Here is a 16096-nt window from a genome sequence, read left to right on the forward strand (position 1 = left end):
TACTGAGAAGATTGTAGCTCCTTGCCTAAAGGCCGCTGTAAGGTTGCTTTTTCACCCGCTCCGCACGTATGCTCACTTGCATTCGTCGTCCGCAGAAAAGTTGGCTCAGGTCCGTTCGATTCGCCTGCACTGCCTGAACTAGTTCACTTCGTGCTGCACTTCGCCATTCGTTTCCTGAGTGCAGCTTAGCGCCTTCTGCTCGATGGTATTCGTTTAACGCAAGTGCAGATGTCGTGCAGACCTAGGATGGAGTGAGCATGTTAATGTTGCCAGTGTCGCGCTACGCCTGCACGTCTGAACTGAACTGGCGCTGCATGAGTGTAGCACTTGCATGGCACTTGCTGTGCACTGCATGAACTAGTGTAGATCGTGCAGGGTGAATCGAACGGACCTATCTCAACTTTTTGCCGCGGCTCCTCCTCCTCGATCTCGCCAGGGCAACATGGCCACCAGCGGTGCGAAGCGAAGTGACGAGCGAAGCGTAGATGGTGGTTGTTGCTTTGCCGCAAAAACCAATATACTTAACGCGCATGGCTAATACTATCGACTGTGAACAGTTCCCCTCAAGTCGGATCATCTGCGCCACTGTTATCTGTGCTGAGCTGAAGAGAGTGATCTTCCAACCGACAAAGTGTACGTGGCACCGGTGTCATGATGTGTTTGTGATTATCGCAAGTGTTTCTAATAGCTGCGAATATCTTCACGGCCGACGGCCAGCAACAGTAGTTCACGGTGATTTTCATGCGTACGAATTGGCTCCTTAGCGCATCGAAAACTGCCCGTGCATGTGTTGCGAAAGTGTTTACGATTTGAGCGACTGCCTCCTAGCAAGAAAGAGAACTGTCCATGTTTGTGCACAGTTCGTCACACACTGTGTTTTCCTAATGCTGAAATTAACTTGGTGACAGCTAGTGTGGCACCCGTTCCGCTGGTCGCAGTGACCACAACAGAAACGAGCACACGACGTTGTTTCCGCGACGTGTCGATCACCTGTGTTGATCGTGGTTCGTGCGTGTGCTGTGCTTGAAAAATGCCGTGCGTGCGCCGAGCCGTTCGAAAACGGCATTGTGCACAAAACGACGTTAGCTGCACGGCTTTCGAGCTACTTGCCACTACTCTGCGGTTTGCGCTTTGTGCTGATATGGATGCTCGACGGTACTGTGTAAACTGTGAAAGTACTTGTGTACTTTCACGGCAGCTGTCAGTTCGAGAGTACCTTCCTGTTTCGGTCGAGTGAACATAACTTCTGTATGTGATGGGCTAAACACTTTATCACTACATCGGGTCTTTTTAGAAAAAAAAAATTAATTTGATGCCGTGCAAAAAAAAAAAATAAAAGTACAGTATGGCGGCAGGTTATGCTTATGAAAAAAGGCACACCATATGCAACTGTGCCTCATGATATAGACCTTTGGTGTACCTAAGGCATGTTGAGCATACAAACATAATGGGTTAAAAAGAAAAAAAAAATTAGAAAGTTATTGTAATTACAATCTGCTTTCTTCCTGCATAACTTGGATGAGTTAAGTTCATTGACAACTGCTTAGACAAATGATGTGATGTAGGCTTTATACTGACATAATGCTGTTATGGAGTTGCACACATTACATCCCGTACTTGTCTTTGACAGCTCTACTCTTACCAGACTACATGCCAACTCAATTTTATTGGTATTGAGTAACTATTCAGCTGCATTTCTTTGCCAAGGTGCACTAATTGAGATATTTCCAATGCCATCAAAATCAGATGTCGTCTATGCACATGTAGTTGCCTATTTGCTGCTTTAATTTTGCTGTGACGCCCACAATTACTTGCCTGCTGAGTGATATCGATGGTGGGCATGTGCGAACCTTACGTTTTTCAACAATGTAGGATGCATTACAGATTTCTTTAGTCCTTGTTGCATTTGCTGCTCATCTAAATTTGTTTGCACCTTACACAGTGATCAACTGGGCTGTCTGGTGCACATATCAGTTCACATTTGTTGTATGGTCAACACTGTACATGGTCTCGTATCACATTTGCAAAGATTAATTACCTTATCTTTTCATCGTGTTAAGCATTATCACATGGTTATTGGTTCTATAATGCTGATGTTGATCCATTCTGAAAGCTCTGAGGCATGGATGTAACATCTGACTTGTTGACACTGAGGTCACATGTAACTTAATCTGAATTCCTTCTTTTCCTGCTTGGATTGGATTTGTTGTTTGCATTCACAGATTCACTGCTCTGCTTTGCACCTATGCAGACTGTTACGTTAGCATTGCAGGATAAGGTTATAACAGAATGGTTACAATCTAAGTGGGTAGCTTAATTCATTTTGTGTAATGACTAGCAAATGAGCTGCTAAGCCTTGCAGTGGTGACTTACTGCTAACTATTTTAACGTAAGAAAAAGTGATTTGGGAACCAGGGAGTGTGAGCTGAAGGACTCAATGTGCCTCACAGTTCATGGGTTCACATAAATATTGTGCACAGTGCAATGAATGGTATGATGGCAGTTTCACAGAGGAACAGCCATGTAATTCAGTCTGTTTTACTTTCCTACGCAAATACAAAAAGCCTTAAAAGCCCTCACACACTATAATATAAACCTCCGTACCACAGTGGCAGTTTTGTTTGCTTATTAATGAAAAATACCTGGGTCACAGGGCCCCAATAGGCTTTTGTTTAATGTCCGAACAGCAAACTTCCATGTTAATGAAGTGCAAAGGCATTGCAAGTTTCATTTGCAGAAAATCTTTCCGTAATATGAGTCGTACATGTTCATATTAACAGGGTCCATGTTAACGAGGCATAGCTATGTTAACTTATTTCTTTTTTAGTTATGGTAATGACACAAACAGCCAGGCTGTGTGTTTTTATACTGTGGGAATCAAGGAGTATGTTTCTCTCTGGAAAGTGTGCAAGATAATTATAACACTGTGTTTCATGGAACAAAAATTTGTTGAGTGGAAATTATGTCAGCTTAACCGGCTCTTAAAACTTTTACACAACACATTAAAATGGTCTTGTGGAGCTTGCAAAAACACTGCTAAAGGACAAGGAAAGTAGGAAAGAATAAATGCCATTGTACTAGGTAGCAGTTCTTGTTCTCCTTGTTTCTTCATGCAGTTTCCTCTTTTCTTTTTCCACAAGCTATCCCTACAGTGCACTCGGATCAAGCCCTTTAGAATTTGCGTAAAGTGGCGACAGGACAAAGCGTAGGAAGCAGTGCGTATGTGTACTTGTAATGCATACTATAGTTACCCACTTCATATACATTGGCCTCAAAGTGCTGTTTATTCTCATCATGGTCCCAAAAGCATGCACCCCCTTCCAATACAAAGCATCTGATAAGAGACTACAGGAGTATTTGAGCACTGCATATGACAAACACGTTATTTATACTGACTCTACCTATTAGTCTAAATGCATTACCAACCTGTATAAAGAATGTATTACATTGGCAATTAAGGATGGCACTTCATTTCATATTGAACACAATGTATGTTGTGCAGTAGATTTCTAGAGATAAAATTACAACTGGCATAGCTCTTGAATCCATGTAATAGCAGTGACAAATGCAACATACATTGTTCACGTCACTGAAGAGGCATATTGAACAGAATTCTAAATAGTAATGTTGATGAAGCCAATTTTTGAGGCCTCTCTCTAGAGTGAAAGCAGATGCCGGAAGCAAAGGTTCTGTCGTAGATGAAAATGCTGCAGAATTTCTGCTAGTTTGTTCATGAGAACATTGTTACATGTTGTATGTATTTCCAATGTCCAATGTGACCAAAGTGGACATCTGTTTTCCTTGCATAGCAACCTTAAATCTACACCTCAAGTAAATATGACCTGGCAAAGCATGACACGTTCCATGACATGCAGAACATGTTAATATAATATCTGCCGCGTAATCAATGCTTTGCATATCACGGTGGTGGCAGCCCCAGCATTTGGTTCTAGGGGGAGCAAAAGGGCTTCCTTTTAACCAAAAAAGAATAGCAATGATTTCCTTGCTTACTTTTTATTTGTCAAACAATACCAGGCGCATTGTTGTTGAGCAATAAATGGCAAGCAGAGTAAATGTTTTAACTTAACTCATGCTTTGCGTAGAAGGGTTCTGTGAGCAATATTCATATATAATCATTTTTATATTTAGCTTACAATATTATAGCTTGAATAATAGTGTTCTGCTTCCAAGGTCTTTATATCTTGATTTGAAAAATGACCAGAATTCAGCTTCCACCATATCAATCAAGACCACAGCTGCATTATGACCGTTTCAATTGAAACTGACCCCAAGAGGAAAGCTTACCCGTTCTTATGCCAGCAAACCATGCATACCAAGTATATCGGCTAAATTTAATCAAACTTTAAATTAGGTAGAGTGGTCTAGGCTAGTGAAACCAACCGAGAACTATTCAGAGTTGATTGCCCTAGTCTCCAATGCTTTCCATTTGCCATGGTTTCTCTGCAGTTAGTAAAAACCAATCAGTGACTTCTTTATTTATTGGCCCCAGGAGCAAAGCATTAGTTCTAAAGTTGCAGATAGTGTTGAAAAACAGCTACCCGCAATGTTTGCATCACGGTATGATTTCCAAGCTTTATTCACTGGCTTCCTAATCGAGCTACCATATGGCTAGCTGCTCAAACATATCTCTCACCCACATCATGTAAAGACACTGAAGTGGAATTGCTGTCATGCAGACGCCTCTTTTATTGGGCCTGTTGCCATTTAAGATCGTGAAAAAAAAAAATTATGCAAAATACAAACATGTACAAACATTTCTGTCAGCTGTTTTGGAAGACAGTTTACTACTTCCGTATTGATACTAATTGTTCTTGAAGCCAATAATTTAAATGCTAACTATATAGTCTTAATCATTATAAGGTTCAATAATGAAAACCAAACTAGGCCAGGCAACTTTCAACAGTCCGCAGCTAGATTAACTCACTGGGCTAGGGCAGATCGACTTTTTGAAAGCTAGGACCCCCGTTATATAGCACACTTCATGGTCTCTTTATTTTTTTTTGTTGTTTTAATGTCACAGTCACCTTCTGTCTTAAGTACATCACACAATATGCTAGGATTTGATTTCAGGAACTCTAGGATTAAAAGAATGTGTTTTATTGCACAAGCATTTCTCAAATGAAAATAAACTGCAATCACCAAACATTAATGCTTTCGTAAAGCAGCAGCACAAAGAGAGGCCTGTGGAATAGACATGTAGTAACAACAGGGCAAACTGTAGCTAATGTAACTACCTTAATTGCCGTCCTGGGCAATAATTACCCTGGCTCTATTGCCACATAGCAATACAACAGCTATACATGTTTCATGCCGAAATGTTCATGCTTTAGCTTTTATGTTACAGCCCTGAACTACATCCAAGAAATCAATCAGTTGTGAGTGAGCTGTTTTTCTCTTCAGGTCATGCCGCTGAGTCTCCATTTCCTTTTCACACATCTGTCCCATATTTCATTTTAATTTTCCTTTAGGGGGATGTGGTGGAAGTCGAAAAAGAACTTCCATTTGTTCACACCTGAGGCTATTAATTGCTAGATCCTATTCCATAATTGGTATCTTTCTCGAGTTTCGCTGGTTCAGGCTTCATTACACTTTTTTTTGTAGCCCTTTTCTAAAGTATACATTCCCAAGCCGTTATATAATTCCTTTTTGAATGTTTCTTTCAGCATTTGTGATTTTAACGCCTGGTGAATGTTGCCATTGCAGATTCTCGTCTTTTATCCTCACTGCACACATATACCTTGGCATCAACGGGACCGGTGCATGCTACTTTTGCAACTATAACTCTTTATTGGGCTGACTTGGGCCCACAAAACAATAAAGCAAATCAGTTGTCAAACTATGAATGCACGTTCATTCGACAGCGCTCAATTTAAATTCGGCGTAGAAACATCCAGATAAATCAGTGAAGGCATACTGGAAAAGTCAAAGTGGACAGACGATTGTGGCGGCCGCTACTAACCGTGCGAGCAAAGGCCAATTCAAATTTACGGTGGTGGCCATGTAAGCACTCAAGAACTCTACTGAAGCGCTACTCATTTGACAGCTGACGGGAGCCCATGAGCACAGCAAAATCCATGCCATGATGATCCCGAGGCAAGCGAACTGCGCCGAGGTGCCGAAATCGTAGCACTAGCTTTGAAAGTCATTTGAGGGAGCATGCTACTGGACAGAAGGCGATGCCAGGGCGCACCAATTGGGACACTGGAACCGTCCGGCTGACCGGCAGTTGGCAAAACGATCGTACAACACTCCTTCCGCACCACGTCCTGAAACGGACAGAAAACGTGCGGACCGCAGGCTTGCGGAACTGGGCGAAAAGCGACCGTACAGCGGCCTTAAAACCTTTCTTAATGGGAATTTTATTACTTTTTTATGTAGACCAATGGTTGCTGTGCATCCGCTATAGATATCTACTAGTACCGTCATATATTGCTCACCTACACCCTGATCTCGCAATGCCTACATTACTGCTGAGGTTTTGATTTGGTCAAATGCTTTTTCATAATCAATGAATGCTATGTATAAAGGCTGATTATAATTCCAAGCATTCTTCTATCACCTGGTTGACGGTTTGGATATGACCGACAGTAGAGTACCCTTTCTAAAAACCTGCTTGATCCCTTGCTTGATTGAAGTCTAAAGTTGTCCAGATTCTGTTAGCGATTAACTTAGTGAATACCTTGCATATATAACGGATAGTAAGCTGGTCAGTCTATAATATTTCAAGTCCTTTGTGTCCCCTGTCTTATTTAGGATAATGTTTGCATTCTTTCATAATTCTGGTACCGTCAAGGTCATCAGGAATTGCGTATACAGGGTGGCCACTTTTTCTAGCACAATATATCCCCCCCCCCCTCGAAGGCATATAGGCCAGTCCTTTGCAATGCAGTGGGCTTTTTTAGGTTGATGATAAAACTTGAGTCCCAGCTAGTGTTGTATTGCTCTCATATAATTAACTTCACAATAATCTGTCTCGCGCGTCTATATTGAAAACACCAGAAGTGAGCAGCATCAAATGTGAGATGCTTTCAGCTCTAACACGTTTTCCAGAACAGTCGCATCTCCCCCCCCCCCCCTTAGACACACACACACACAGCAATTGATTCCACTTTCCACACAGCAGATGGTGTGTAATTGCAATGCAGATAACATTACTCTCAGCCGCGAGGAAAATTGGAAGCAAGTCACAATGACTCGGAAATAGTTTGTCATGTTTTCAGCAGTGTACAAAAATGTTCCCTATATGAAAATTAAAAAAAAAAGAAAGCGTTTCCCCAGTTGATTACATAGTAGTCTGGCGAGTGAGATATGCACGAAAAAGTGTAAGGAAACGTTTTATTGCTTTCATGCGTGTACATGATTTGTGAAAGAAGAGAAGAGGAACAGTGTGAAACCTTGCCCAACCATGAAGTTGCGTAAAGTATCGCGTAAAGAGCGGTTCAGTATATTGTTCGTGCTGCGCGATGTTGATACTGCCAGAAGTTTCACGTGAGTTTAGCCTAGTTCAAAACTAGTGCGAAGTACATTTTCTTAAAACCGAAAACCCAATGCGCATATAAACGGTTTGCATTCAAGGCAAGCTGAAATTCGTTCAACATTATCTGTCACCGATAGCAAACACGCTCTAAAGCAGCTAGCGCTTGGCGCTTCCTAACGTAAAAGGAAGTGACGCTAACATTGATATGTCTGGTCTTTAGGAAAAAACGCAGTCCCATCGTGGCATGCTTGCAATGCTATGTATTGTAGAGCGAAATTCTGTAGCATCACTACAACAGTGTCGGGAAAGAATACACATGCTACGAAAGTATGTTTGTACCTTGGCATGAATTAAGGGATGGCCATATCACAAAAACCGTTCAGCAGTTGTGCTTACTTGAAACACTCACGAGGCGCCGAGTACACCATCAAACAGCACACAAATAAAACGATCGCGCACTATAGCAGCTATGTTCTCGCAGCCGTGCATGGGCGAAGCGGGCGAAGCCATGGCGGCCATGGCGACACCGGCTTGACCAGCGCCTCCTTTATTTAACTATGCCTGTCAGTTCCGGCGCAACACAATGGGACCGCCGCGGACGCCTCGGTTCACGCGCCGCTCGCTGCGCGGCGCTGCCAGCTGCCACTACGACGCCGCTCAGAACGCTGCTGGAAGAGACGCGCCGCGCATGATTAGCGCTCCTTATGTTGATAGTTGAGTACGATGCGCAGCATCTTATATAGTTTGTCAAATAGTCTAATGAAGAACTGCTAAAGTGCTCATATCGATTATAATTCAAGTGATATAGCAATATTATTGTGTGCCATAGCCGCCGCGTCAGTAGCAAGCAGTTTTGTTTCCTCGTTCAGGTGTTCTGTTGCCGACTCACTGGAAGAGGCCAAAATGTAAGGCCACGGCCTCCTCTGTTGTAAGGCACAATAATTGCCATTAACGGTACTCCTCCTCGATTTTGTGATTTGCCACGCTTTTGTAAAAGCTGAGCTTGCTGTCCACCTAGGGCGAATATTTCACGACTACTCTAGATAAAAGTTTCTCTCCCAGGGCCTAAATTTTCTGACAAGTCAACCACATGGGGCAGTTAACAATCACTATTTATTGCCATCTCAACATGTCAAGAATGTAACAATTCACATGATTTGCTACAATTTTAGCAGCTTCCGTGACAACGGCTTCTTTGCATACATCTTGGCAACTGAATTCTTGTCAGTAATATTGAAAGCATGATTAGTCAGCAGCGGCTTGATGAATTTGCGGCACAAAATTTCAAGGAACATCTTCCTGTGGCCTGGTTCTTCATTCGTGCACATCAAGATGGGGACATCCATAAGCACGTCAACAGCATGTTGCACACTTGTTTCCAGAGGTTTGGATATGGACTTCCTGTAGAACAACATAATGTCTACAAACCGCTTGAGACCTATTAACACAGAAACCAACTCCTTGGTTGGATACTTCAGTCCGCCACGGTCTTGGTAAGCAATCAGCCCATCAACAGGGGCGTTGCCCTTTGGTTTTTTCCACGAGCTGAATGCAGCTCTCGCAGCTTAGCCTTTCTGACAGGACTCTGGCCAGATATCCGCCAATCAGGGCAATACTAGCCACTTCGGGGTTGGGGAGCCATGGTGTAGTGCAAACGTCCCGCAATCTGTTTTTTGCTGCTGATGGGAAAAATCCTTGCTTGTAGAGCTGCCTTTCTGAGTGTCTGCACTGGAAAGTGCTGCATCAGTACAGAATGAGTTCGAGCTGTTGACGTTGCTTCGAACTGATACAGATACAATGCCAGTCTTCAACATCTTCTCAAGTCCACAGAGTACACTCTTCACATCCATGGCATCATTACAACCTGCTGTCCTTCGAAGGAATCCGAAGAGTGCTTCAATAGGATCACTCGAGAACTTCAGAGTCAAAACAAAGATGAACTTCTTTTCCTTTAGAAAAAAACGAATGCACTCTACATTCGATTTTGTTGTCAGGACTAGTGCCTGGTACGTCTCATTGGTAAAAAAATTGTCAGGTCGGCTGTTTTTTCTCAGCCTTTCGACGTAGTAAAGGAAATCGGCTTCTAGCCACTGCAACCTCACGTCGTCAACATCACTGAAATGCTGGCTGTCAGGGTCGTTCCTGTGGATGTGCTGCTGTGTGTTGCTGACATCCATCAGTGTAAACCATTTGTGCATCATACACAAATTCCACAGTTGGGCCCACTGACCTGAACTACAAATTACAGGTGTGGCCAGCTTGGTCCTTTAGATACTGCAGCGCAGCTGTAACTGGCGGAGAGAAGATTTGCACTGCGTGTCTCACACTCATCTTCTCAATATTTGTTGGATAGAGATGTTTCCGTGTTAAGTATCTTATTGGCTTCACAGTCGATCCTCGCTGCAACCTGTACAATTCTTTCAAAGGTGCTGCCCAAATTTCCTTTTCACCACCTATGTCCTTTGCAAGAAATTGTGATCTGACATTCTTAATAATATGGGATTGATCAAAGGCAAGGTAAAGGCGTCTTGAAGGATCCACTGGATGTGGAGCAGATATTTTGGCTGTTCCCTTGCTTAGAATGTCCATGGCGGCGACGTTTGTTTTGTGGTTGTCGGTGACAAGACGAACTATTTCAAAACCGAGTTCCTCTGTCTTCCTGATGACGTGAACAATGGTCTGCGCCAACTCTGGTCCCGTGCAAGCTTTAGTAAAAAAGTACCCAATAGGTATCTTGAAGCGTGTTGAAAGGCCACAGAGCAAGAAACAAAGCAATGAATTTGCTAACTGGTCACTGTTATCTGGTATCAGATGCTCCAGATCAACGCTCATATTGACATCGCCAACAAAAGCATCTCCTTTATTATATTCAAGCTTTTGCTTGATGTGCATTTCATCAACCACCAAACTGCACGCTTTTGCTTGTGGTGTTGTTAGGCTCTGAAGCTCTGTCTTGAGCCGGCAGCGAACCAGAGGGCTGAAGCCAATTTCTCCAGTAGCTGATCCAATATACTTTTGCAAAGTGTTTCTGCAAGGCAGACGCAGATGTTCAGACCGCACATACTCATAAGCTTTAGTAGAGAGATTCCTCAGAATCACGCAGTATCTCACAGTAGTCTCAGACCATGTTGGCCTCTTTCTACCGTAATTTGAAACCTGATCCACAATGAATACAGCTTTTGCCTTATTTTGGTGCGCATCGGCGACATCAACAAAGGCACTCACATTACAGTCCTCCTTCAGCTTGCGGAGTTCTTCTTTGTACCTATCAACCGTCTGTTGCAACCTGACGATCTGTAACCGAAGGGCTGTTTCTTTGGCTCTCTGTTTTCGGCGATCTACGAAGTTGCTTGAACTTGTGGCCTTGTCTGTCTGCGTTGAAAATGTTCGTTTCGCAAATGCCGCTGTTCTGTCACCTAATGCTTCGATGCGCACTGCCATCGCTACCGCGCATACTGTGTCACTCAAAGTTGTAGTGGTTGTAGCTGCGTTCGAGCATGTTGGGCTGTTGATTGGCGACGGTGCAAAGGCTGGTCGCGGGACAGCAACTGATGCGGTGCCAGGGCAGCTAGGGTCTTCATTATCGTCGAAAGGCCGTGTGTCATCGAAGCTGGCAGCAGTTGCTACTTTCCGTATTTTGCAAGCCTTCTCATGGCCGCATTCGAGCTGTAGAGCGCGCTTTCGACTACTTGCATTACTTCGTACCTTGGCAAGTGCAGGCTTCATGTAGGAGGCCGGGTAGCACGGGAACACGCTGGGCACCGCTCCCTTGTTCAGTTGCCGAATTTTAGTATTCTCCCTGAAATCGGAGGCAAGGAAATGCTTACTGCACACGACGGAGTAATTCGACGTGGTGTTGGACTCCCAGTTCTTTCGCGAGATCACCTTTAACCACCGTTGACGCAGCTCAAGGTCCGCAGGAATCTCGTGGAAAGATACACCCGCGTCTTTCTTCCTTGCGCTTGAAGTGCACATTGGCACGCAACAGTACCTCATGATGGACACTTTCCGTACACAAAACAGAAGTAAATAAAACTTCACGGCATCCTCCTGCGCACGTAGACACCTGCAATTAAAAAGCTGCTTTGTTTACTTCGCGCGAACGCGTCTCGCATGCCAATGCACACCCGGGGTAAATTATCTAAGGTAGCGCACCAAATCCTTTCTTCCACAAGCGAGCCAACAAAACAATGCACTCAAACACTAGTGTGGATTCCGGGGCATGCAGGGGTCACGGGGAATTTGTACGCAGACAGGGTAGCACGAGGACATGCAACCTACCGTGCGCCCAACAGTCTCGGGACAGAGGACCTGATTCCGCTTGACCCTGACTACACCACAATACTACAACACTATAGAGGCTTGCGGAAAGTATATCCGGAGCCGCATAAAAAGCTCAGCAACGAGGAGGCCATAGATCTGAGGCGGCTACAGACGGGCACCTTCATTAATTTACACATATTACACATGATGCATCCCACGACATTCAGAGACGAGTGCCCGTGGTGCGGGAAGACCCCTACCCTGTACCACATAACATTGGAATGCAGCTCACATCAACTACAAAAAATTGAAAACCCAAATGAAAGACAGTGGGAGGCTTTGCTGGCCAGCTCTGACCCGGAGGCTCAGCTCTACCTGGTCACAAGAGCTCGCAAACTGGCGAAAGCCAGTGGTGCCCTGGACTGGGGGCGCCAACCGCTCGTCAGCCTCGGTTGAAGAGGCGAAGAAAAAGATCCCCGAGCAGTTAATAAAGTTCACTCACTCACTCACCCGGGCCGGACGGGACGCTAGTGTTAAAGCCCCTCTATCTGGAAAGTAGCGAAACTCTCCTCCCTTCGGCTGCTTTCCTTCTCAATTCTCCCTGATTTCACTCTCCCACCGGCGGGAGCGCTGCGCACGGCACGCTGAACCTGCCTGCGCTCGAGGGGCGCCGCGGAAGGGTCAATGATAGTGAATGGCGGGGGCTTTTTGTGCTGCCTTTTAAAGCGTTCTTTTAAATCTGCTTTGCACAGGTAACTACTAATCGATTTGAAAATGTTATGTTTGGTTTTAGCGGCACATATTGTTCGCAATAACAAAGAAGGAAGGAGAAGACATGCTCAAAACGGCAAGAAATGTTTGCACTCAGCATCGCGCTCGGGTACTCTGAAGCATCAAGAACGGGAAATAAACTGAGCAGGCAATTATGGTGTCATCTGTGTTGGGTGACAGATAGATGACCCTGAATGAGAGCCAATGGCCCCTTCAAAAATCTTCTGCACCTTTGCGCGTGAGCGGCAAACCGGCGAATTCTAACATCGATCGCTTCTGGCTAACCTATAAGCAAAAGCGTCGATTGTTGTATGCTTTCATTTTCAAATCACATCTGTAAGAAAACGATGAAGCAGTGTTCCTACAGCTGCTAATCAAAGGTAGTGTAGGTGAAAAAAGTGGCTTTTATTTCTTCGCAAAATCAATTGATCGGCAAAGTGACTCAGGCAAAATAGGGTCTTATTTTATTGTCACAATACTGGTTTGCTTTAAAGGTCGTAAGATGTGGCGCATACAAAATACACAGTTCCAAATACAGAAGAAATGTAGCGATAAACACTGTTGCACATTGGAACCAAGTAGCATCTTTGATTTTACTGACACAGCACTGGTCGCTTTGAAAAGGGTCCTAAGACTGGCGCAGGCACATTAATTGAAAACACACATTTTCAAATAAAAATAAATGCACAGAAAAACACTGTTAGGCAATTGGAAGATGCTGAGAAACCTTAACGAAATGAAAAGATATGAAAACGAAGTGCAAGAAAATAATTTTAGTAGAAACATTTTTCACACACGCTACAATCCAATGTTAATTTCAATGATTATAAGCTTCAGATATGCACGAGAATATCTTTAAAAAATGCAAGCAGTTACCAGAAAATTTGAACAATTTACAGATTCATTCAGGCGACAGGCAAAATATTAATTGTATGCAGATTTTCAAACCACAACTTTCACAAATGTTTCAAATTAATAAAACATGAAATTACGAATGCATACTGTCACCGAATCTGAGCTGCAGCGACCCGCATGCCTACGCCTTTGCTACCGCATTTACTACTAGTCACTGGAGATATTTTGGAGGCTTCATCTCGGACAAAAATCTGGATCCGTACTTTCACGAAAATACTCACAATCTCTTTTACAACATCGTGGCAGGCTGGGAAGCAAGATACCAATGAAATGCTATCTTTTATCCGGGCCTGCAGTTGTGCAGTGCTGATTGAATTTTTGAGGAGACCCTCTCTGTTACTGCGGAAAAAGTTCTCAGCAATTTTTACAGTTTCGATTACGGCTGGCGATGGGTTCGTCAGTGACATGTGAGACTGTGAAAAGTTCTTTAACTCAATTAACCTTGCCGGTGCCGTGTTGGTAATCAGCGAAGCGCGGCAGTCGTTCTGTTTTACTATTCTATGCTCTGTTTCTGTTCTACTTGAACACTGAAACGCGCAGCAGCACGGCATCGCGTGCTCGAAACTGCACGCGCGCAAGCCACAGGAACGGTACGACGAGGCAGTTTAATGGCGGCAGCGAGAAAATAAAAAAACAAGCAAAACAAGATTTTGCGCGCTCTGATGACGTATGGTGACGTGTTTGTCACGTCAGGGGGCCTGGCAGCCAACGACAAACCAGAAAACCTGCCCTCACTCTCTCTTTGGAGAGGGGAGCGTAGAGGAGCGAGGAGGAAAGCGCTGGAAAAGGGAAACGGCGGCAAAGATCTTACAATTTCGCTACTTTCCAGAGATAGAGGGGCTTTAGCTAGTGTCAGCCGGCAGCGCCACGAGCGGCAAGCGCTTGCAAATAGGAAAGAGGTGTAGGAAAGGGTGTGATTTGGCGGGAGGGGCTGACGCCAGCGGATGACTTTGTTGACGGCTTGAATCCGTATCAAAATCCAACTTACACTTACATTAATCCAGGGTAAAGAAGGATATAGCGGAATGAGCGACTCGACTGCATTTTCCATGCATTTTTCTTTCGGTATTCATATAGCTGCCGGCGTTTTTACACTCTGCTCACGAAATGCCGTTGAAAACACCGTATCACCTCCGTATGTAACGAACTGCAATCGTCCTGATTCACGACTGCGCTCCGTCGTTTGTCGGCGGGAGGCGTTACGAGGTTTTGTGGACCTCGCGCTCCGTTTTGACGGAGTTCGCATTTTGCTAGGCGTACTTATAACGGCGTCGCATTCCAGAATAACCTCCATCTCGTGCATTTCGTGTTTAAGTGTGTACGGTCTGCGGGAGGAGGGGCCAACGCGGCGGTGTTTACGGTGGTCAAGGAGGTGCTGCCATCGTGCGGGGAATGACCGCGCTGTAGACGCCTTGTCGGACAGCACTCCGGAAACTACGTTATAAATAAGTTATTTGTACATGCTGCTTCGTTCCGCAAATCACCGCGTCGCTTCGGTTATACTTTATGGGCAATGGCGGCCGTAACCGAGAACGGTGGCGAGCTGTGTAAGCACAGCTAACTGCGATTGGTGGTTAACCGTAGTTAAGTTCGGTAACCTCGGTTAAGCGTAACCGTGGTTAAGCCGGCCGTGTAAAGAGGGTATTAGTGACCTCTACCGCTGCCGCCGTACCCGCTCCAACGGAGAAACCCAGTGCCTCTGGAAGCGACGTCGCCCTCGGAACTGGGACGATGTCCTTGCATTGAAGAACCACGTGCTCCATGGATTCGTCCTCAGCCCCGCAGATGGCGCATGCTGTCTGGCATTCAGTGAACCTAGCTCTCCACTGTCGCGTTCTCAGCGCACTACAGCGAGCTTCAGCCAGCAAACCGCTTCCCAGAGAGTTTTCATACCACGGCTCCGGGCGAATCACCAACTTTTGCGAACTGTACAAGGCCAGGGATGACTTTCCACCGACCGCAGCTATCCATTCCGCTGTTTCAGCTGCCCTCACTTCCTCCTTTATTTTCTTCGCCCTGCTCCCGGCCGGTCTCTGGGCCTCCTTCGCATTTGCAAGGCACACCGCTGGCAACTTGTATCGTCGCTGCAGCTTCGCTGTGCGCCTAGTCCACCGTGTAGACTTCTCTGTATAGACCAGGTATGCCCACATTTGATGAGCCAGGTGACTGGCCGGAAGGCGCATTAGCCTGTCCTCAAAACTTGTCTTGGCCACCGCCTCTCTCGCCATGAATGAAGACCATCCCACCTCTCCTTGCACTCCTTCTACCGCTGTGTGCCGTGGCACCCCCAACGCTAATCGGCCAACTGCTCTCTGTTGGCGCTCGAGGAATTCCCTGGTGCCCGTCGACAGGCACAGTACCGCATTGGCATATGTAAGGGCTGGTACTGCCACCATCTTCCAAAGCGCTCTCGTCACTTCGTACCGGTTAAACGACCAAACAGCCTGGCGCCCCAGTACACCCCTGTAACGAGCAGTTTTCCCCCTGAGCTCTCGTTCGTGTTGTCCCAGGTAGTCTGCTCCTGCGGACAATCTGACTCCGAGGTATTTTGCGGTGTCTACTCTAGTGACCGGTCTCCCTTAAATCTGCCACGTGGATCCGCTGTGGTGGTCTCCCTCGCCCCAGGCCATCACTACACATTTCGTGTCA

At 45.2% G+C, this 16096-nt stretch overlaps 1 protein-coding gene across 2 annotated transcripts in view; it reads left to right on the forward strand.

Moving 5' to 3' along the window:
• LOC146174573 (uncharacterized) overlaps positions 1 to 6046 on the forward strand; it is a 71975-nt gene extending 65929 nt beyond the window's left edge. Inside the window, exon 5 of one of the 2 annotated variants that reach the window (XM_084583729.1) lies at positions 5725 to 6046. In XM_084583729.1, the coding sequence (XP_084439855.1) occupies positions 5725 to 5894 (170 nt within the window). In that variant the 3' untranslated portion in view covers positions 5895 to 6046. The remainder of the gene's footprint in view (positions 1 to 5724) is intronic. The other variant, XM_084583728.1, reaches the window with a different exon arrangement.
• Positions 6047 to 16096: the final 10050 nt, after the last annotated feature.

The sequence above is a fragment of the Amblyomma maculatum genome, chromosome 11, assembly GCF_055883805.1.
Source record: "Amblyomma maculatum isolate TAMU_Amacu chromosome 11, ASM5588380v1, whole genome shotgun sequence".
NCBI lineage: Eukaryota > Metazoa > Arthropoda > Arachnida > Ixodida > Ixodidae > Amblyomma > Amblyomma maculatum.